The sequence below is a fragment of the Protomyctophum bolini genome, assembly GCF_963924005.1.
Source record: "Protomyctophum bolini genome assembly, chromosome: 22".
Taxonomy (NCBI): Eukaryota; Metazoa; Chordata; class Actinopteri; order Myctophiformes; family Myctophidae; genus Protomyctophum; species Protomyctophum bolini.
This window is the reverse complement of record NC_137883.1, coordinates 34,545,190-34,566,761: the sequence shown is the minus strand read 5'-3', so window position 1 is coordinate 34,566,761 and position 21,572 is coordinate 34,545,190. Positions and strand designations below refer to the sequence as shown.

At 41.9% G+C, this 21,572-nt stretch overlaps 2 protein-coding genes across 2 annotated transcripts in view; both read left to right on the top strand.

Moving 5' to 3' along the window:
• Positions 1-3,361: 3,361 nt before the first annotated feature.
• Positions 3,362-4,294, top strand: LOC308310151 (DNA-directed RNA polymerase III subunit RPC6-like; the record flags this gene model as incomplete). Its single annotated transcript, XM_080756300.1, has 1 exon — positions 3,362-4,294. The coding sequence occupies one exon, from the start codon at positions 3,362-3,364 to the stop codon at positions 4,292-4,294; it is 933 nt and encodes a 310-aa protein (XP_080612426.1).
• A 1,288-nt stretch (positions 4,295-5,582) lies between these two features.
• fbxo21 (F-box protein 21) overlaps positions 5,583-21,572 on the top strand; it is a gene marked incomplete at its 5' end in the record, with an annotated part of 53,395 nt that continues 37,405 nt past the window's right edge. The window contains 8 exons of the mRNA XM_080756129.1: positions 5,583-5,821; positions 6,768-6,903; positions 7,984-8,093; positions 8,488-8,609; positions 13,008-13,154; positions 13,788-13,924; positions 15,248-15,384; positions 17,142-17,318. Coding sequence (XP_080612255.1) covers positions 5,583-5,821; positions 6,768-6,903; positions 7,984-8,093; positions 8,488-8,609; positions 13,008-13,154; positions 13,788-13,924; positions 15,248-15,384; positions 17,142-17,318 — 1,205 coding nt within the window. The remainder of the gene's footprint in view (positions 5,822-6,767; positions 6,904-7,983; positions 8,094-8,487; positions 8,610-13,007; positions 13,155-13,787; positions 13,925-15,247; positions 15,385-17,141; positions 17,319-21,572) is intronic.

Below are 21,572 nucleotides of genomic sequence, written 5' to 3'. Positions count from 1 at the left end.
GCAAATGCATGCAGCCGCCCGTCAACAAATGCTCCTAAAATAAACAATATTTGCTTTCAGAGTCAGACGTTTTTCAACAAATAAACCAACAAACCTTTTTTCTTCAGTTTCTGGAGTGAATGTGTGGTGGTAAGTTTACATAGTAGTGTAACCACAGCTGTGTCCCCCTGGCAAAACACCACACTAAGCAGTTCCGACCAGAAACGATTACTCCTCCTTTAGATTATGACACCTTTTTCAGAGAGAGAGAGAGAGAGAGAGAGAGAGAGAGAGAGAGAGAGAGAGAGAGAGAGAGAGAGAGATTCATGGTTTGAAATACTAAAATATCTAAAAACACATAAAACCTCAGGAAAGTGTTTGTCTCCCAAACTTCATTAAAATAAGATCTGGTTGCAAAAGGGTTGAAGTGTCCATTTAAAGTTGAAATCAAGTTGCTCTGTATGGCAGAAATACAAAGGACGATATAGTGCTGTGGAGTCATTTAGTTTTAATGTGTGACCAGACTTTAATCAAAACAAACAAATGTTGAGTTTGTAAATCTGCTACTTTTGAATTCTGAAGGCTACATTTGAGTTTGCCATCCAGTAGACATTTGACAAATTCACCCCAATTTAGTACAATGTGCTGTGCTGCCAAGTGCCAACCTCCACTGCTGATGCTGTGTAAACGCCCTATAAATATATTACAATGGCAATGCCACCACCTAGTGGCCAAACTCGATGCCACATTATTAGTATGACACATTCCACGTTAAGGCTTAAAGCCAGAGTTATACTTTGTTGTTGAACTCGCAGATTAAACAGATTATCTACAACACGTTTTTTGTGCGCCTGTAGATGTGCTTGACACCATAACCAAGTGTAAACCAGGCTTTACCTTCTCATGAGAGGATCTAGATCACACTATGTGAGCACAGCGGCATGTCATTTTGTCTGACTCTGGAGGAGGTCCAGCTTTTTATGTTTTAATCAATAGTGGAAAGTAATGATGTACATTTATACTCAAGTACTTTTACTTTACTTGAATATTTGCATTTTTCGATACTTTATGGCATAAAGTATTGAGGAGTAGCATAAAGTTTATGCTTCTCCGCTACATCCCAGGATCAAATATTTAACCTTTTACTCCACCTGTTACTTTGTAGATTTAGATTAGTATTGCAAGACATACATTAACCAAGCCCTATTTTATAGTTAGTGTGTATAAAAAAATCATGATATCTTGAGATTTATATTTTTGAAAAAGATAGACAATTATGGGGCAAAGAAATGTGTACTTTAATTTTGGTGATTTAAGTATGTTTTGATGCCAATACTTATGTACTTTAACTCAAGTAACATTTTTAATACAGACCTTTAACTTGAGTGAGTATTATTTATACTGTGGTATATGGTTACTTATTATTAGAGTATTATTTATACTGTGGTATATGGTTACTTATTATTAGAGTATTATTTATACTGTGGTATATGGTTACTTATTATTAGAGTATTATTTATACTGTGGTATATGGTTACTTGTCTTCACCCATAATATATATATATATATCATTGGTCCTGTAGAGTAGAAATATTCCAGGTATTCCTGCAGTTACTGTATTCCTGTACTGTACTGTACTGTATTGTATGTTTTTGTATGGATAGTTTTATCATCATTTTAAGAGCCTGCTCAGGGGGGGTGCATTGCATACTTAGTTTAGGTTAGACATGGGTTAAGGTTAGGTTTAGGTGAGCTGCCCCGTGGGAGGTTAGGTTTAGGGTGAGGGTTTGAGATAGGTTGTAGTTGTAGGACTAGTGACTGGTCTAACCAATGACTAGTGAGTCTAAACTAACTAAGTACTGTCTAAACCAAGTACTGCACCCGCTCAGGGACTGCAGATGATCATTAATCAGCATTGTCTGTCAAATAAATAACGTATCATAAAATGTCAGAATATAGCCACATGTCTATACATCAACCCTTAGACACTTGAAGCTGTCATGTTGTTGACTATAATGCCCATTGTTGATCCATACATGTGAAGAGTACTGAGGCCCCCTTTAACCCGTCTACATCAGACAATGTCTCCATGTCACGTACATCTCACATTAGGAACTATTCACTTCTGTATTTTTACTTAAATTGGCGGTGACCCTCAGGAATAGGAATAGGTGTCAGTTCTCCTGTCTGATGAACTTTGTAAATCATGAACTGAGCTGTCAAACCACAGCCTGGGAATTGTACATGGTTGTGGGTACCTGCTTCCTCTTTGCTTCCTTTCTGCACAGCAACCAAGAACGTCTCTGTATCCTGTTTAGAGAGGACCTGCTTTTCAATCTGTTCGCGAACAGACCATTAAAGACCTTTTATTTGTACTTTAAACCTAGTCCGAGGCTGCATTTCTTCTTGTCAGATGGTATAGTATTGTTTAGTCTTCAGTGAGTTTCTCCACCACAGTCCTCACTAAATGCTCATGGTTTACCGTCTGGTACCATTTCTTTCTACTCGGTCTGTGTCTCAGGAAAAAAAAATAAAAGCATAAAATGCAAACCCAATTAAACATTATACGTACGAACAACTTAAACCAAATCTGGGTTGAATGCCAACAAATAAAAAATAGTTTTAAAAAAACAGGCAGTGTTGGAAAGAAGTGCTTAAGACTTATTCCTTGTGTACATCGCCATCTTTCTAGATCCGTTTGGGCCCAGCTGGCCATTGGCTGGCCCAGACAACGAGGCGGGACTTCCCCCCTTCTTCTCCGTTGGTTTTTATTTTGACTCGAGTGAGTGGGGGATCCCGTTCATAGACTGTAACGGTAGCCACGCCCCTCAGAACATGCGCGACTTTATGGTCATTTTTTTATAAATGGGACCATCATTTTCCAAAAAGAATATTATGACATTAGAAATGAGACTTTAAACTAGTGACTGGAAGCAGAAAGTACACTTTCAACGGGGTGGCCCGAATGGATACTGTTCAAGCCTTCCTTGATATGGTACAGATTGGGGGTGGCTGTCACCATCTCCAAATATGGAGATCTCTCACATATCTTACGAACCAACTCCATATTTGTCCCGGGTTGACCTAGAGCTCCATATATGGCGATGACAGAGACATCTAGTGCTGATATCATGCTTGCAGAACTCCATATATGGATATAGACGACTGACTGGCATCATCATCGTGACAAGCATTCAACCGACCATATAAAGAGTGGTTATTACGCACGCAGTATCTCCTCCGCTCCTCGCAGTAGTCTCCATCGCCTTCTGCACGACTATTGTTGTGTCAGGGATTTAGACATCCCGGGTTAAGTTCTTACCGGTGGGCGGGCGGGTTCTAAACCCGGGGAACCAGTACCCTTAACTCACATTATAATACAATGGCAGAGGTCAAAGTCAAGAAAGAGTTGGATGACGCTGATGTTGTGGAGATAGAATACAGGATAACGGCACTATGCCTGCAGTTCCCTCACGGTATCACAGACCAGGTGATTCAGAATGACATGCCTCACCTGCTGACCCAGCAGAGGGCCATGGTCGTCAACAGACTGTTGAAGCTGGGACAGCTGGAACTCCAAGTCAGAAAGGGCAAACCCATTTTCGTCATGAAGGACACGCAGACGGCCAGCAAGATGAAAGGTTCCAACCTCGAGGAGAAATTGGTTTACCAGATCGTCGAGGACGCGGGGAACAAAGGCCTCACGAGCAGGGTCATAAAACTTAAGAGCAACCTCCTTCTGCCCGAGCTGAACACCATACTCAAGAACCTGGAGAGCAAGACGCTCATTAAAGCTGTCAAATCGGGGGCGTCTGCAAAGCTGTACATGTTACACAGCCTGCAGCCGGATGTCTCTGTGACCAGAGCAGCCTTTTACGCCGACCAGGTGTTTGTGAAGATCCTCGGCCAGCAGTGCTCTAAGTTCCTGCAGAGCAAGGCCGAGGCGGCGAGGGACAGCCAACAGAGTCCCATGGTCCAGAGGAACAGCTCCTATGCCATGCCACACGCAGTCTGGAAATACATACGCGAACTGGGCATCAGCAAGCAGGAAGTGTCGATGGAGGAAATAGAGGCCCTTCTGAACATGCTGATCTACGACGGGATGGTGGAGATGACCATCGTCGCCGTCAAGGAGGGGACAGAGGGCAGCGTAGACGGACGGATGAAGCTGTACCGAGCCGTGAGCCCCATCATCCAGCCCGCCGGATTGGTCAGAGCCCCCTGTGGACTCTGCCCGGTGTTTGATAACTGTCATACGGGATTTGAGATCTCTCCCTCCACCTGTGTGTACATGAAGGAGTGGCTGGACTTCTGATTCTGAACGGCAGACTGACCGTCCTATACTGTCCTGCCTGACTTATACTTATCGCGCTATTTTCTGTGTATGATACATTTTAAGTAAATGGCGGAATATCTGAGGGTGGAGCTTACTGGTCAAAGTGACAGATGTGTTCCCCATGAGTCAAAGAACACGTGGAAAAAAAGTGCCATGACTTTTGGCCAGACGAGGCATGAGTTATGCCTGTTCAAAGGTTTCATTTTCAAAAGATTGCTATAGCCTTTGGCCAATTGGAGTAGGCTGGTTCCAGTGCTATTTGGCATGACCCTCTGCCACACTGTAATGTTTCATAAGCATATGACACTGCATGTGTGTATTATGGGCAAAAGAGATGCATTTTAACTGATTTCCATTATATAATTCAAAATGGCTAGGTGATCTAGACTAGAGGTCAGAGGTCAAAAGTAAAAGCACGTTACTTGTTCGGCATGAGGAGACGCATTATGTGTGTCATTGCCGACGGTGAAACGGTTCATGAGCTATGCGCGTTCAAAGTTTGCATTTTCAATCGAGTGCTATAGCGCCACCCTTTGGCCAATGGTCGTGGGCTTCACATCACCAGCGTTTGGCATGGCCCTGTAGCCTACCATGTTGTCGGGTTTTGCGAAAACCGACTGCACGGTTCAGCCAGAACTGCTATTTTTGGCGGAAGGAGAAGAAAAACAAACTAGAAAGGCGTTCTTGAAGACTCATACGCAGAGTTGTCTGTACCCGGATCTGAACCCATGACCTTGTGTTGCTAAGGCTAGAGCCCTGTATTAACAGCAAACTCATTCAAGAAGGCAATAAGCAAATATACTTTGAGTACCAACCTTTACAGTCTATGGTACCAACTACCAAGTACCAACGCATAAGTACTCAAACTTATAGAAATGAGCAGATCTACATGGTCGTAAATAACACAGTCATAACACATTTGTACACAATTTTTTTTTTCATTTCCTGAAAGATAACGTTTTGTATATGTTGTTTATAGACAGACAGACAGACAGACAGACAGACAGACAGACAGACAGACAGACAGACAGACAGACAGACAGACAGACAGACAGACAGACTATTATTATTATTATTACCCTTATTAATATTATTATCAATAATATTATTATTATTGTTATTATTGTTGTTGTTATTATTATTATTATTAGTATATATACTGGAAAGGGAGGGGGGATCTGGCTCCAAAGGCCCCGCCCTAAGCCCGCCCCCTGCGCCAGAAAGGGGCCGGGCCAGACCCATGATGTAATTGGGGTAAACAGTAAAGATGGCGACGCATGGCTCCAGCAGCAGCAGAGAGCGGCTCTCCTCCAGTGTGAACGGCGTCATTCCGGAGCCCCAGAACGCCAAGAAGCTCACCGAGCTGCCGGCGGAGCTGCTGGAATACATCCTGTGCTCGCCCGTCCTCAAACACGACGACATCTGTAACGTCTCGTGCAGCTGCAAGCGGCTCCATGACGTCTGCCACGACAGAGGGAAGGTTTGGGGACACCAGTACAAACTCAGGTGCATGCATTCATTTTTGTATTATTCGTCTCCTCCTCCTCTGGGTGTTTAGTTATAGACACGTTTTCCTTTATTAAAATCTCCTTCTTTTGGGCGTAGATGTCCGTCCCCCCCCCCCCCCCCCTCACTGTCTCAGTTGGGTTCAAATTGGTAGTCATTTTGCTGCAAATTCCAGGAACTGTCAGACCGTTGACATTCTTCTGGTGCTGATGTAATCTAGCATCACAGCAGGCCACAGACAGGCTATTACTGTGGTATTATTACTGTGCAGTCTACTGTCTAGTTGAAGACACCACACAGTAACAAATCCCGAGTCATTCATTTACTCTGTCTCTGAGAGTCCAAATGGGCCCTTATTTCAGAGTTATGTGAGTCCATTTGGCTGCATTTATAGTACCGTCTCTGAGTTTCAATTTGGCAAATGGATAAATTAATTAAATGCGCACACACACACACACACACGCGCACACACACACACACACACACACACACACACACACACACACACACACACACACACACACACACACACACACACACACACACACACACACACACACACACCTTTTTGTTCAGGTGACCTTGGATGCACTACAAAAGAATGCAACAAGAAGGGGAAAAACACATTTGTGAAGTTATTGTCCAGTTAGATTGCAACTTTTAATACTTTTGTCTTTACAGCGAGAAGGAAGGCAATTTTCTACTGTACGTCTTGGTTAGCTCTGATCCATAGCTCTAATGCCTTAATGCAATGGCAGCAAAGGGCATTAGGGCTATGGACCAGAGCTGCGTCTTGGTCACTAATCTCAGCAGATTTTTGGTTTTTATAAAAAATGAATATGTCTTTATGATCTGAGCATTTATAGATTAGGAATTATTCACACAAGTTGGAACAGTTTTTTTTTAAAACTGTAATTGACCATGTCATTTGTTGTTCTTAATACAGATGGCCAAGATTACAGAAGTATTATCGTCAGAATGAGTCTTGTGACTGGCTCAGAGAATACCGAACGCGACACGTCGTTGGTTTATCTATCAGAAGGACCGTGGAGTCAATCTCCAAAAGATTCTTCACGGAGGTCGTAAGTAACTCAACCTTACGTTCTCACTATAACCGCTCCTATCCAGCAGAATAACACGCGCTCCGACTGATATCTCAAGGTTGTTTATTTCCCCAAGACAACGTGAAAAACTGCAACACAAAACATAACAACGTCCTTTTAAACACAATGAAACATGAAATATGAACGTCCTTGTTGTCAGTCAATCATGATGTCCGTGTTATATATAAACAAACACAATGAGATGTACACAAACAATTAAACGTTCGAAGGAATTACAACACTGTTTACAAACAAAGAAAACAACAACATGTAACATACTGTGTGCGCCTTCTGCAGATTATTTTAGGAGAGCTAAGTTATCTTCTCTTATATTCTCTATTTAAGGACACTCTTTTTAGATGTGGGAAGAGCTATCCTTGCACCACTGAAACTCAGCTTGTTCTGAGTTCGGCTCACACAGGTGCAATGAATCAATGCTGCCTCACTCTAATCACAGGGCTCTGCTCCTGCATGCCCTTCTAGGTCATAATGAACAGCAATAAAGGACCAGGCTCCACCCAAATAACCATACATATAATGTTCACATATTATACATTTTCAGAAAGGTAAGCAATAAAATAGAGTATTACAAAATACCCATTGCTGGGACAGCTACACTCACTATCCCATTTTGACCCGAGGACGATTCTACCAATGCCTTATAAATTGTGACAGAAGCAAAGATTTGACTTAATGTTCGCTCTGATATAATATATATTCAAAGATCTTTAAAAAAATAGCAGATCTACAAGCTTGCGAGTGCCGCGCTATGAGCTTGTAGGTATGCTATTTTTCAATAGCTAAAGTATGCTTGAGACACCTAAAGGGGATCCTGCCCAGAATGGCTTAAAAAGTAAGATATCAATAAGTTGTCAGTGCTGTATTACCACCAGCCAAATAAGTCAGAAAGACATTTGATAAAAAGCAGCCATAGAGATCAATGACCAATTTAAGCCTGCTTTATGTTTGTGTGTGTGCGTGTGCGTGTGCGTGTGTGTGTGTGCATGAGAGTATTTGAGTTAGCAAGTTTCCCAACTAACCCCGAGCTCTGTCGCGCAGCCTTGCGTTGGCCAGGTTCTGGGAGATAGCTTTGCAGAGATTGAGTCACTCGGGGCGCCGGAGCACTTCTGTGAAGATGAGCTCCTTTTCATACTCAACACGGACAAAAGGTGAGAGGCATGCTGTAGCCACAGTAACATCATTTGTGTTCATTTAATTCCAAAGATTGTACTAATTAAACCCTCTCCCCCCCCCCCCCCCCCCCCCCCCCCCCCCACCCCCCCCCCCCCCCCCCCCCCCCCCCTCCCCCCCCCCCCCCCCCCCCCCCCCCTCCCCTCTCGTCATTTATTTGCTCAGAATTGAGAAATGAAAATAAACACAACACGTAGACGTGGTTATCCACATTGTTGTGCGGATTTAGTTAAATTTGTACACTCTTTGGAATGAACACTTCACTGTGTAATGTGTATATCCACAGTTCACTTCATACTAACCGTATAAGGGAACCGATATAAGATATAACTGTGTTATTATATGTATGTATTACTTTGTACTGCTCTTTAGAAAAAGTTTGACATTGAAGTACTATGCGAAGAAGATCCTTTACTTCCTGAGACAACAGAACATTCTGAGGAGTCTGAAGACGTTTCTGGAACAGCCTTCAGAACAGCAGTCTGCTCTAGAAGGTTAGCCACTACACTACATACAGTACAGTACATGGACTGTGATTTCATAATGCTGTTGTCCTTTTGGACTGAAAGGTTGTTCCAACTCGGCGTATGAATAGCACAGCTTGGGTAACTAAGCCGTGTGCTAAACTTTAGCACACGGCTTAGTACTTTAGCAGCTAAAGTACTGGGAGCTGATGGTAGGCAGAGACCAAGAGTTCTTATAACTGTCACTGTGATGGTAGGTGTTGCGCTCCACCTCAAAATGGGATAGATAGACGGACACCCTCATTCTCTCATGCCTATACCGACAATAAGCCACTCCGACCTGCTTCCTTGCTACCCATCCTCCAACCAGTTGTGTTGATGAGGAGCGCAAGATTTCAGAATATTGCTTTGACCTGTGTGGTGTTTTTCCATTGACCATAATGCCTAGTAGTAGTAACGGTAGTGTTGTTCTGGGGGTGTGGGTACGGTGGGATGTGGTACAGTACAGCCTCTTGTGGTGGCGGTTGAACCCTCACCTTAACCCATTCTGACCGGGAACCCATTCTGGTGTTAGCATCATGTTATGCTTTAGCTATTGAAAAATAGCAGATCTACAAGCTCGTAGCGCGCCACCGAGTGGCGCGCTACGAGCTTGTAGGTCTGCTATTTTTGAAAAATCGAAGAACCACTGACATTTTTTAAATCTGATCTCAGGTCAGAATGGGTTAATCAGACCAGTGTGTCCCCAGTGGAAACCTCGTATGAATCTGATCTCAGGTCAGAATGGGTTAATCCTCCTGACTGTGGCAGCCCGGTGGACATTGTGTTCATCATGGACTGTGGTTCCCTCATATACTACACTGTTCTTCCATGGCATGCGGTTCTGTTTTGAGCAAGGTCTTCCGAGCTTGCACTTTCTATTTGAAGTAGTTTGAGGTTTGATCCTGATGTTGTCCTTGAAGAGGAGCTCTCTGGCCGGCCCGTTTTGCATAATTTGGAAGGCGTGTGCGTGTCAGGCATTGGAAGGCGTGTGCGTGTCAGGTTGCGTGTGCGTGTCAGGCATTGGAAGGCGTGTGCGTGCGTGTCAGGTGCGTGTGCGTGTCAGGCATTGGAAGGCTTGTGCGTGTCAGGTGCGTGTGCGTGTCAGGCATTGGAAGGCGTGTGCGTGTCAGGCATTGGAAGGCGTGTGCGTGTCAGGCATTGGAAGGCGTGTGCGTGCGTGTCAGGTGCGTGTGCGTGTCAGGCATTGGAAGGCTTGTGCGTGTCAGGTGCGTGTGCGTGTCAGGCATTGGCGCAACCATGGCCTGTCCATCTGAGCTGGTGTTTGTTTTGACGGTGCCAATGCTGTCGATGTTTGCCTGCTCAAACACACTGACTACTTCTTCTTTGTTTATGTTGCGCGTTTCACTGGCACTGGCCTCACGATGCGGCCTCTATGGTGACGTTGGGAAAATGCTAAACCAACCTGCTATAGACTACTAGACTACCAAATCTGGCTTTTGTCATTAGTGCGAAAACGTATAAATGAACATTAATTCCCGAGACAAATGACTGGACTGGACGCAGGTGTTTATTTGCTGCAGCTTCGCATAGCTGTGATGGAAACTTCACACCCAGGTAGACGCACTCGTCTTTGTCACTTTTCCAGCACGATCCTATGAGAGCGTTTCTCCTGATAGGAAAAAAAGGAGACCAAGGGCTCTGTTACAGGGCGAGTAGCCTGGAGATCCAGTCTCTTGTTTCACTCTCATTCATCAGTGCGACTATTTCACTCTCATTTGCCCGCCGAACCCAAAACAATGACCGTCATCAGCTTGGGTTAGTTGTAGTTCCATACCGTCTGTGGTCAGAGAGAGAGAGAGAGAGAGAGAGAGAGAGAGAGAGAGAGAGAGAGCGACAGTGAGGCAGATGGTGACAGTGAGAGAGAGCAAGCACTACTTGCATGCATTTTATTCCTATATGATCTAATGGGGCGGCGGTGGCTCAGGGGTAGAGTGCCTGGATGGGAACCGCAAGGTTGCCAGTTCGAACCCGGGCTCCCCCAGAGTTACTGTCGAAGTGTCCTTGAGCAAGACACTGAACCCCTAATTGCTCCCGATGTGCTAGTTGGTGCCTTGCATGGTTTCCGCTGCCATCGGTGTATGAATGGGTGAATGTAATGCACAATCTATGTAAAGCGCCTTGGATAAAGGCGCTATATAAATGCACCATTTACCATTTACCATTTAATGCGTTCACGGCATCAGATGTGAAACACCGGGGGGGGGGGGGGGGACGACGACAATGGATAGGCATATTTGTCTACTGGGCAGCGGGAAAGAAGTCAATCATGCATTTACTTTTTCCATGTTCATACGTGCATACATTCACCACATTTTGGTGGAAATCTTTGGGGAAAGTGTTGGTGTTATTATTACAGAGCAGCCAGGCATTATGGCCCTATATGTTACGTTTCTTTCGCATGTTAAACTTTATGTACTGTAATTGCAAATTCGTTTTAAAATATGAAACTAAACCAAGGTTTGCAGAGCCCAACCAATGCCACATTTTTAGGTCCACTGATTTTGGAGAGTCCAAAATCACTGATTTACTGATTCAACTTTCAATCGATATTTTGTCCTATTCAAATGTGTTTTAAAAAAAAAAAGGCCAATCTACAAGTGAAGTGAAAAGTGAAACGAATGATGAATCAGCCAAACCAATGTTGGTCAGGGCAGGCTCTAACGTTTATATGCCATGTAAACATAGATATATGATGGATATCTTCATTGTCATTCAGCAGATACATAAAATGCATAGGAGAACGAAATGTCGTTTCACTGGCTTTTAGTATGCTAGTTAAAAGAGAACTAAAATACTATTCAAAATCTAAAATCCACTATCCTAGACTGAAGCCTAGGCTTATTACGTCTACCCTTTTGTCCATTAAATTAAAATAATACAATTGTAAATATATATGTACATCCCTTTTACAGGTCCTCAAACAAAATTTCTACTGAACAGTGCAATATTCATGTTTCTTTTCCTTTTTTTTTTTTTTCTTCTTTTTTTCTCTTCTTCTTTCTGAATAACAAGCAAAAACAAAAAAAAACAATATGCTAATAAAAGTCACAGCAGTAACATGAAGTAGTAGTTCCTTTACTCTGCATAGCTATGTAATACTTTTTTTTAAATACCTTCTTAAATGTATCCTTAGCTCCACAGTCTCTCAGTTCATCATCACATCTGTTCCACAGCTCCCTTTATCGTTATACAATTACTTCTCACGTTGATCCTTTCTTCTTTTTGTTTAACCCATTCTGACCTGAGATCAGATTCATACGAGGTTTCCGCTGGACACACACTGGTCTGATGAACCCATTCTGACCTGAGATCAGATTCTAAAAAAATGTCAGTCGTTCTTCGATTTTTCAAAAGATAGCAGACCTACAAGCTCGTAGCGCGCCACTCGGTGGCGCGCTATGAGCTTGTAGATCTGCTATTTTTCAATAGCTAAAGCATAACATGATGCTAACACCAAAACGGGTTCCCGGTTAAACATACATTTTCCTCTGAGTGAATAACAGCTCTCTCTCATTGTGAACAACCCTTGGATACAGTCTGGAAGTGTTTTCATTTGGGCTCTAAGCAGTATCTCTAATGTTTTAAATTCAACTAAATCCTTAAATTTCAGCGTACGACATTTAATAAATAATTCATTGGTGGGGTGAATATAATCAACCCCATTTATGATCCTTATGGCTTTTTTTTGCAGTAGGGTGATACAGTTTGTATTGGTTGTATAGGTGTTGCCCCAGACTTCAGCGCAGTATGTAATGAATGAGCAGTACAGGATATATAATGACTTCTGGTCCAGGATATGTTTAGTTTTGTGCAGTATTGCAATAGATTTAGATATTTTTGCTTTTATATACTTTATATGAGGTTTCCAATTTAGTTTATTGTCAATGATTACTCCCAAGAATTTGTTCTCCCACACTCTTTCTATTTCTACTGAGTTTGATGTCCGAGTTTGATGTCCTCACTGATTGTTAGAAAGTCTAATGGCTTGGTGGCCAAGAAAATCTTTCTGTTTTACACGTCCATGCCGTGCCTGAACCGTCTTCTCCTCGCGGTCCTAAAGGTGCTGTGCTGGTGGACCAGTATTGTAACCCCTGAACCGTCTTCTCCTCGCGGTCCTAAAGGTGCTGTGCTGGTGGACCAGTATTGTAACCCCTGAACCGTCTTCTCCTCGCGGTCCTAAAGGTGCTGTGCTGGTGGACCAGTATTGTAACCCCTGAACCGTCTTCTCCTCGCGGTCCTAAAGGTGCTGTGCTGGTGGACCAGTATTGTAACCCCTGAACCGTCTTCTCCTCGCGGTCCTAAAGGTGCTGTGCTGGTGGACCAGTATTGTAACCCCTGAACCGTCTTCTCCTCGCGGTCCTAAAGGTGCTGTGCTGGTGGACCAGTATTGTAACCCCTTGGCAGACATCACCATAGACGGCATATCGGCCCAGCTGGAGGAGATCACAGACAAGGTGAAGAAGATGCTGAGAATGAAGAATCCTTCCCACCCCAGCCTGAGGAGCGCTCCAGGTGAGTCCTACAAGCTCATGAGATCTACAAGCTCATAGAGCTTGTACAGGTAGGTCTGCTATCTTTGAAAAATCATGAAAATGTGCCTCACATCGTTGAATATATATTCCTTCAGAGATTTAAATCTATTTGTTCGACAGTGATGCTATCGGCGAGTATGAATGCTCAAATATCAGGAGTGCTATATACTATATACTGTGCAAATTTGCCTTCATTGAGTCGTGTCAACACTTGCCTCAAATAGAAATGTCAGGGTAGGTACCCTCACAAAAACATGCAGTAATCCTGGTCTCTAAACTGCCTCCCCCTGGCCAGCCTGGGGCGCCTGATGGAGGGGAAAGGAACTGGTCGGAATAACGTGTTCCTTCCACGCACTATACGTCCAACCAGGGAAACTCCCCCCTGTCAGGTGTAAAAGGAGCAACTTGGACACTCGGGCATGAAGGAAGCATGAGTTCAAGTCCGTTGCTCTCCCCAGGTTGGCGGAGGGTGTGTAGAGCCCAGGATCACAGTAGATGATTGACACACAAATCGTGGGATAAAAATGTTTTATTAATAAAAAGGGAAAGAAATGTTGTTGTTTTTTGTTCTCATGACCTCTTCTCATCTGACCTGTGACCTGTGACCTCCAAGGTGACTGCTTCATGGTGGACGACTATGAGCTCCAGAGGCAGGTGGTCTTTGCCCTCAACGCCGTCCTCTACGAGCAGCTTCAATACAAGGGCAACGAGTTCGACTATTACAACCCTTTGAACTCCTACATCCACCAGGTCAGTCAGTGGTTCCCAAAACCAGGAACCCCCAGATTAAACAAAATGGTAGGAGCGCACACCGACAGTATAGGGAGGTGGTGCTGACCACTTTATATATTTAACAGAAAGGAGAGGTCGCACAAAATACTCTTTATTTACCAACGTTTCGACAAGCTAGTTGCGTTCTTCAGCGTATGGAGAAGGCACCCACCCTGAAGAACGCAACTAGCTTGTCATCGGGACTACGAGTTGTGCGACCTCTCCTTTCTGTTATAAAGGACCCCCAAATTGACACTAATTAGCCCCGCGGAACCCCCATTTGAAGAGATATGCCAGGGACCCCCCATAAGAGAAGATAGGCCGTCACGCATTCATTTCACGCTAATAGAGCGTCGCAGTCCCGCCCCCTTTCATGACGACGCCAGGCCCAGGAAATGAATATCAATGCATTTTTCTCATAGACATTTCAAAACGTATTTATTTAAAGACCTTTTAAGCGTCGTTACGAAGCCAACTCTTGTCGTGACAAATCATGACAACACACACAATATTTTGGACCAAACAAATAATTACAAAGAAGAAAAACAACAAAAAAATTGTTAAAAACCTGACGTTTTTTTCTACTTTCTAATTCTTTGTTTGGCCCGAAGAATTGTGTTTGTTTGTTATGATTTATCACGACAAGAGTTGGCTTTGTCCGCGGCGTAAACGTCTGTAAATAAATACTTTCTGAAAAGTCTATGAGGAAAATGAAGGGGATTTATTTTCCGGGTCTCTCGAGGGGGTGGGACTGCGACGCTCTATTGTCTGGATTCACTTGGATGATGAAATTACATGAACACACTAATGACATGGACACACTAATGACATGAACACACTAATGACATGAACACACTAATGACATGAACACACTAATGACATGAACACACTAATGACATGAACACACTAATGACATGAACACACTAATGACATGGACACACTAATGACATGAACACACTAATGACATGAACACACTAATGACATGAACACACTAATGACATGAACACACTAATGACATGAACACACTAATGACATGAACACACTAATGACATGAACACACTAATGACATGGACACACCAATGACATGAACACACTAATGACATGAACACACTAATGACATGAACACACTAATGACATGAACACACCAATGACATGAACACCACACTACTGACATGCACACGCGTGTGTTCCCCCCAGGTGCTACTAGGATGGAATGACATGAACAACACACTAATGACATTAACACACCAATGACATGAACAACACACTAATGACATGAACACACGCGTGTGTTCCCTCCAGGTGCTACTACGCCACACGGGCATCCCCATAAGTCTGTCCGTTCTCTACATGACGCTGGCCAGGAAGCTGGGCGTTCAGCTGGAGCCGGTGAACTTCCCCAATCATTTCCTTCTACGCTGGTGCCAGAAGCCAACGGGGTATGTCCTCCACTTCTCCCCCCCTCCTCGTGGCCCAAAAGCAGCAGGTGGTGGTGTGTTGGGTAATATTCAGATCCGTGTGTGTGTGTGTGTGTGTGTGTGTGTGTGTGTGTGTGTGTGTGTGTGTGTGTGTGTGTGTGTGTGTGTGTGTGTGTGTGTGTGTGTGTGTGTGTGTGTGTGTGTGTGTGTGTGTGTGTGTGTGTGTGTGTGTGTGTGTGTGTGTGTGTGTGTGTGTGTGTGTGTGTGCGTGTGTATGGTCTGTTTTTTAACCCATTCTGACCTGATCAGATTCTAAAAATGTCTTCTACGTCAGTCGCTCTTTCGATTTTTCAAAAATAGCAGACCTACAAGCTCGTAGCGCGCCACTCGGTGGCTTGTAGATCTGCTATTTTTAAATAGCTAGGGATGTCAAACTCAAATACACAGTGGGGCCAAAATAAAGAAATTGGTACAAGTCGAGGGCCGGACTGTGTTTTAACACACAGGTCATTTTTGTGTAGAGGGGTATAGCTAAAAGTTGACCACAAGTGATGTACTTTCACTGCTGATCAATAGTGAAGAGACGAAGCATGCTTGCGTTTGCGGGGCCCTCGATACGTGACAATACACTTGCAGTGCATTGTGGGACTTGTAGTATTATGGTGGTCCGTGCAATATACCAGAGGGCCAGTTCTAATACTAATTAAATATCATCCCGCGGGCCAAAGGTAATTCATTCACGGGCCTGATTTGGCCCCCGGGCCTTGAGTTTGACATATATGCTAAAGCATAACGTAATGCTAACACCAGAATGGGTTGATGCTTCAAAACAGACCTTTTCTTGTTGTTTTGTTGTTGTGCTTGCAAAACAAAAATTAAATAAAAACGAGGCTTAAAAACAAGGGTTTGACCAGATGAAGAGCCTTGGCTCGAAACGTCGTCAATAAATAACCTTTTGGAGCATACGAGACGGGTTCCCTTCTCTTTTCCCATGTCACTTTTTGAACAAAGTGAGGTGCGTACTTTACTATAGTTTTGTTAAAAAATATATATTTATATAAAGAAGGAAGGAAAAAAAAGACACAAACTGAAACCGTTGTGCGCTTGCAAAACAGACTGAAGCAAATTAAAACCATCGAGAAAATGTCCTTAGTTTATGTCTTTATCAATTTGTAATGTAATTTATTTAATACATAAGCCTAGTACTGTATTTGGAGTGGATATTAAAGCATTTTCAAAGAATGTGATGCATAAACCAAACTAACAACTTAACCTTGTTTCTAACTGGCCTTTGAACAAGCTTTGAGCCCTCATTCAGTTTAACCCATTTAGACCTGGGAACGATTCTACTTAATGTCTTCTAAATCCTGACAGTTTTCTGAAAAACCCTATGTTTCTATGTCAGTCGTTCTCACACTATTTTGTTCCAGGGACCCCCCCCCCCTCCCCCAGAAGCAAAGATTTGAGTTGAAAACGTTCGCTCTGAAATAATATATATTCAAAGATTTGTGCCACATTTCCACGATTTTTTCAAAAAATAGCAGACCTACAAGCTCGTAAGCTTGTAGATCTGCTATTTTTCAATAGCTAAATTAATAAATTATATAACATAATGTTTAAAACACCAAAAGGGGTTAATGTTGGCCTCTCGTCTACAGACCAGTGGCCAGACCAACGAGGTCATTCTAGTGAATCAGTCTCACAATGAATGAGGTTGTATTTATTGAGTTTAAACTTTGATACTGACGAAAACCTTCTCCCCGCGCCGGCCGCCGCAGCGCCGACATCTACGACTTCGTCTACGTCGACGCCTTCGGCAAAGGCAAGCAGCTGACGGCCAAGGAGTGCGAGTACCTCATCGGCCACCAGGTGACAGCAGACTACTACAGCGCCATTAGCACCACAGAGGTGCTTCTCAGGATGGTTGGAAACCTGCTGAACATTGGCAAGAGAGGGTAAGGGTCTGCAGTGCTACGCTACAGCAGTGTTGTTTTTGGTAATTTTAGTTTTAGTCATTGGGGGCTGTATTTTGCGTGTCTTAAGTACCAGGTCTTATTCCCTAACTTGAGTAAACTAAAGACCTGGAGGCGTGATCAATGCCATTTGGCTATTCTGTGTGGCCAAAGAGCATTGATCACGCCTCCAGGTCTTTAGTTTACTCAAGTTAGGGAATAAGACCTGGTACTTAAGACACGCCCATAATACAGCCCATAGTCTCTTGAATAGCTTTCACTTAGTTTTAGTCACATTTTAGTCACCTGGAATGTTTTAGTGTCGGAGTCGAAGTCGACTACATGTCATAAGATTTTAGTTGGCTAAATCTACAGTTGATTTAGTCGACTAAAATGTTTTTTTTTGGCGGGCCTTGATGTTGTCGTAATGACTGATTTTACACGCGTTGTGAGCTTGTAGATCTGCTATTTTCAGCATGCAACCAAGTGTAACATTACTTGTACTGGATCTCTTGTCCACTAGTCCCTTCCTAGCATTTTAGCTGTTGACGAAATTGTCAATACATTTAGTCTTAGTTTTAGTCATCGTACCTTAGTTTCCGTCAGTGAAAAAAGGTAGTCGACGAACATTTTTCGTCCTAGTTTTAGTCGACAAAAACAACACTGGTCGGCAGCAGTGGTTTTTCAACCCTGTTCATATCAAGGCCCGTATTATTTATTGGGTATTTGAGCCACGGACGATGAGATTTAGCCTCTCTGATCCAAAACGAACTAATATTGTTTTGTCCACAATTCCATTCTGTATTGACGTTGGTACCATTTAGGAGAGTTAACAGGCAAACGTTGAATTGTGTAGACTTCTTGTCTTAAGCAATGCACATGTGTAACAATAATAATTTTACCTCTTGAGTGCCCTTGGTGCTCAAATCCTTTTAATGTCAAGGACCCCCAAAGATTATATGTATTTGGCCGCACCACCATCTCAAAATATGTTGTTCCAGGGAGCTCCAGAAGCAAAGATTTGAGTTAATGTTCGCTTTACAAATGTGTACCGGTATTTAAAATAAATGGCAGATCTACAAAGCTCATATAGCGTGAGGTGTTATGAGCTGATGTATCTGGCTATATTAAATTAAATAGCCAAAGAATGAAATTGTTATAAAGTGGTTCAAATATAGCTAAAATATAAAATGACACAGATACTTTACTGCTTTTAACCCATTCTGGGAGGGAACCCCTTTGTGTTTTTTTTTAAGCATCCTGCTACCCTAATAGACAGGGGGTACATGAGCACATGGCCGTTCATTCGTGCTCTATCTCCGACCAAACCACACTTCCACCACACATCTCTCTATGCAAAATAAAACCTGCACACTCCCACAAAACATATAGACTACATTGCATTCGCCAAAAATGTCTTATTTACTGTTTAAATATTACTTTTCTGACCTAATAGACAGGGGGTACATGAGCACATGGCCGTTCATTCGTGCTCTATCTCCGACCAAACCACACTTCCACCACACATCTCTCTATTCACTGCTCCTGTGTCGCCAACTACGTTCACTTAATGGGGCCAGTCCTTCACAGTGACACACGCGTTAGATGAACCACGCGACCGGGATGGTTTCTATCCCCTCAATGTCGTGCCTACTCTTGCCTATAACCCATATTTTTTGAAATTTTGAATTTTCTTCAAATCCTCAAAAATGATGAAAAACGGCGTGCTATAGTATGCCGTACGGTAGGGGCTATAGCCCATGTTCAAAAATGATGAAAAATGAGGATAACATTTTTTTCAAAAATTCAAAAAACGATGGGCTATAACCCATGTTTTTTGAAATTTTGAATTTTCCTCAAAAATGATGAAAAACGGCGTGCTATAGTATGCCGTACGGTAGGGGCTATAGCCCATGTTCAAAAATGATGAAAAATGAGGATATTTTTTTTTTTCAAAAATTCAAAAAACGATAGGCTATAACCCATGTTTTTTGAAATTTGAAATTTTCTTCAAATCCTCAAAAATGATGAAAAACGGCGTGCTATAGTATGCCGTACGGTAGGGGCTATAGCCCATGTTCAAAAATGATGAAAAATGAGGATAACATTTTTTTCAAAAATTCAAAAAACGATGGGCTATAACCCATGTTTTTTGAAATTTTGAATTTTCTTCAAATCCTCAAAAATGATGAAAAATGGCGTGCTATAGTATGCCGTACGGTAGGGGCTATAGCCCATGTTCAAAAATGATGAAAAATGAGGATAACATTTTTTTCAAAAATTCAAAAAACGATGGGCTATAACCCATGTTTTTTGAAATTTTGAATTTTCCTCAAAAATGATGAAAAACGGCGTGCTATAGTATGCCATATGGTAGGGGCTATAGCCCATGTTCAAAAATGATGAAAAATGAGGATATTTTTTTTTTCAAAAATTCAAAAAACGACAGGCTATAACCCATGTTTTTTTAAATTTAAAATTTTCTTCAAATCCTCAAAAATGATGAAAAACGGCGTGCTATAGTATGCCGCACGGTAGGGGCTATAGCCCATGTTCAAAAATGATGAAAAATGAGGATAATGTTTTTTTCAAAAATTCAAAAAACGATGGGCTATAACCCATGTTTTTTGAAATTTTGAATTTTCTTCAAATCCTCAAAAATGATGAAAAACGGCGTGCTATAGTATGCCGTACGGTAGGGGCTATAGCCCATGTTCAAAAATGATGAAAAATGAGGATAACATTTTTTTCAAAAATTCAAAAAACGATAGGCTATAACCCATGTTTTTTGAAATTTTGAATTTTCTTCAAATCCTCAAAAATGATGAAAAACGGCGTGCTATAGTATGCCGTACGGTAGGGGCTATAGCCCATGTTCAAAAATGATAAAAAATGAGGATAATCTTTTTTTCAAAAATTCAAAAAACGATGGGCTATAACCCATGTTTTTTGAAATTTTGAATTTTCTTCAAATCCTCAAAAATGATGAAAAACGGCGTGCTATAGTATGCCGTACGGTAGGGGCTATAGCCCATGTTCAAAAATGATGAAAAAGGAGGATAACATTTTTTTAAAAAATTCTAAAAACGATGGGCTATAACTCATGTTTTTTGAAAATTTGAATTTTCTGCAAATCCTCAAAAATGATGAAAAACGGCGTGCTATAGTATGCCGTACGGTAGGGGCTATAGCCCATGTTCAAAAATGATGAAAAATGAGGATAACATTTTTTTCAAAAATTCAAAAAACGATGGGCTATAACCCATGTTTTTTGAAATTTTGAATTTTCTTCAAATCCTCAAAAATGATGAAAAACGGCGTGCTATAGTATGCCGTACGGTAGGGGCTATAGCCCATGTTCAAAAATGATGAAAAATTAGGATAACATTTTTTTGAAAAATTCAAAAAACGATGGGCTATAACCCATGTTTTTTGAAATTTTGAATTTTCTTCAAATCCTCAAAAATGATGAAAAACGGCGTGCTATAGTATGCCGTACGGTAGGGGCTATAGCCCATGTTCAAAAATTATGAAAAATGAGGATAACATTTTTTTCAAAAATTCAAAAAACGATGGGCTATAACCCATGTTTTTTGAAATTTTGAATTTTCTTCAAATCCTCAAAAATGATGAAAAACGGCGTGCTATAGTATGCCGTACGGTAGGGGCTATAGCCCATGTTCAAAAATGATGAAAAATGAGGATAACATTTTTTTCAAAAATTCAAAAAACGATGGGCTATAACCCATGTTTTTTGAAATTTTGAATTTTCTTCAAATCCTCAAAAATGATGAAAAATGGCGTGCTATAGTATGCCGTACGGTAGGGGCTATAGCCCATGTTCAAAAATGATGAAAAATGAGGATAATCTTTTTTTCAAAAATTCAAAAAACGATGGGCTATAACCCATGTTTTTTGAAATTTTGAATTTTCTTCAAATCCTCAAAAATGATGAAAAACGGCGTGCTATAGTATGCCGTACGGTAGGGGCTATAGCCCATGTTCAAAAATGATGAAAAAGGAGGATAACATTTTTTTTAAAAATTCTAAAAACGATGGGCTATAACTCATGTTTTTTGAAAATTTGAATTTTCTGCAAATCCTCAAAAATGATGAAAAACGGCGTGCTATAGTATGCCGTACGGTAGGGGCTATAGCCCATGTTCAAAAATGATGAAAAATGAGGATAACATTTTTTTCAAAAATTCAAAAAACGATGGGCTATAACCCATGTTTTTTGAAATTTTGAATTTTCTT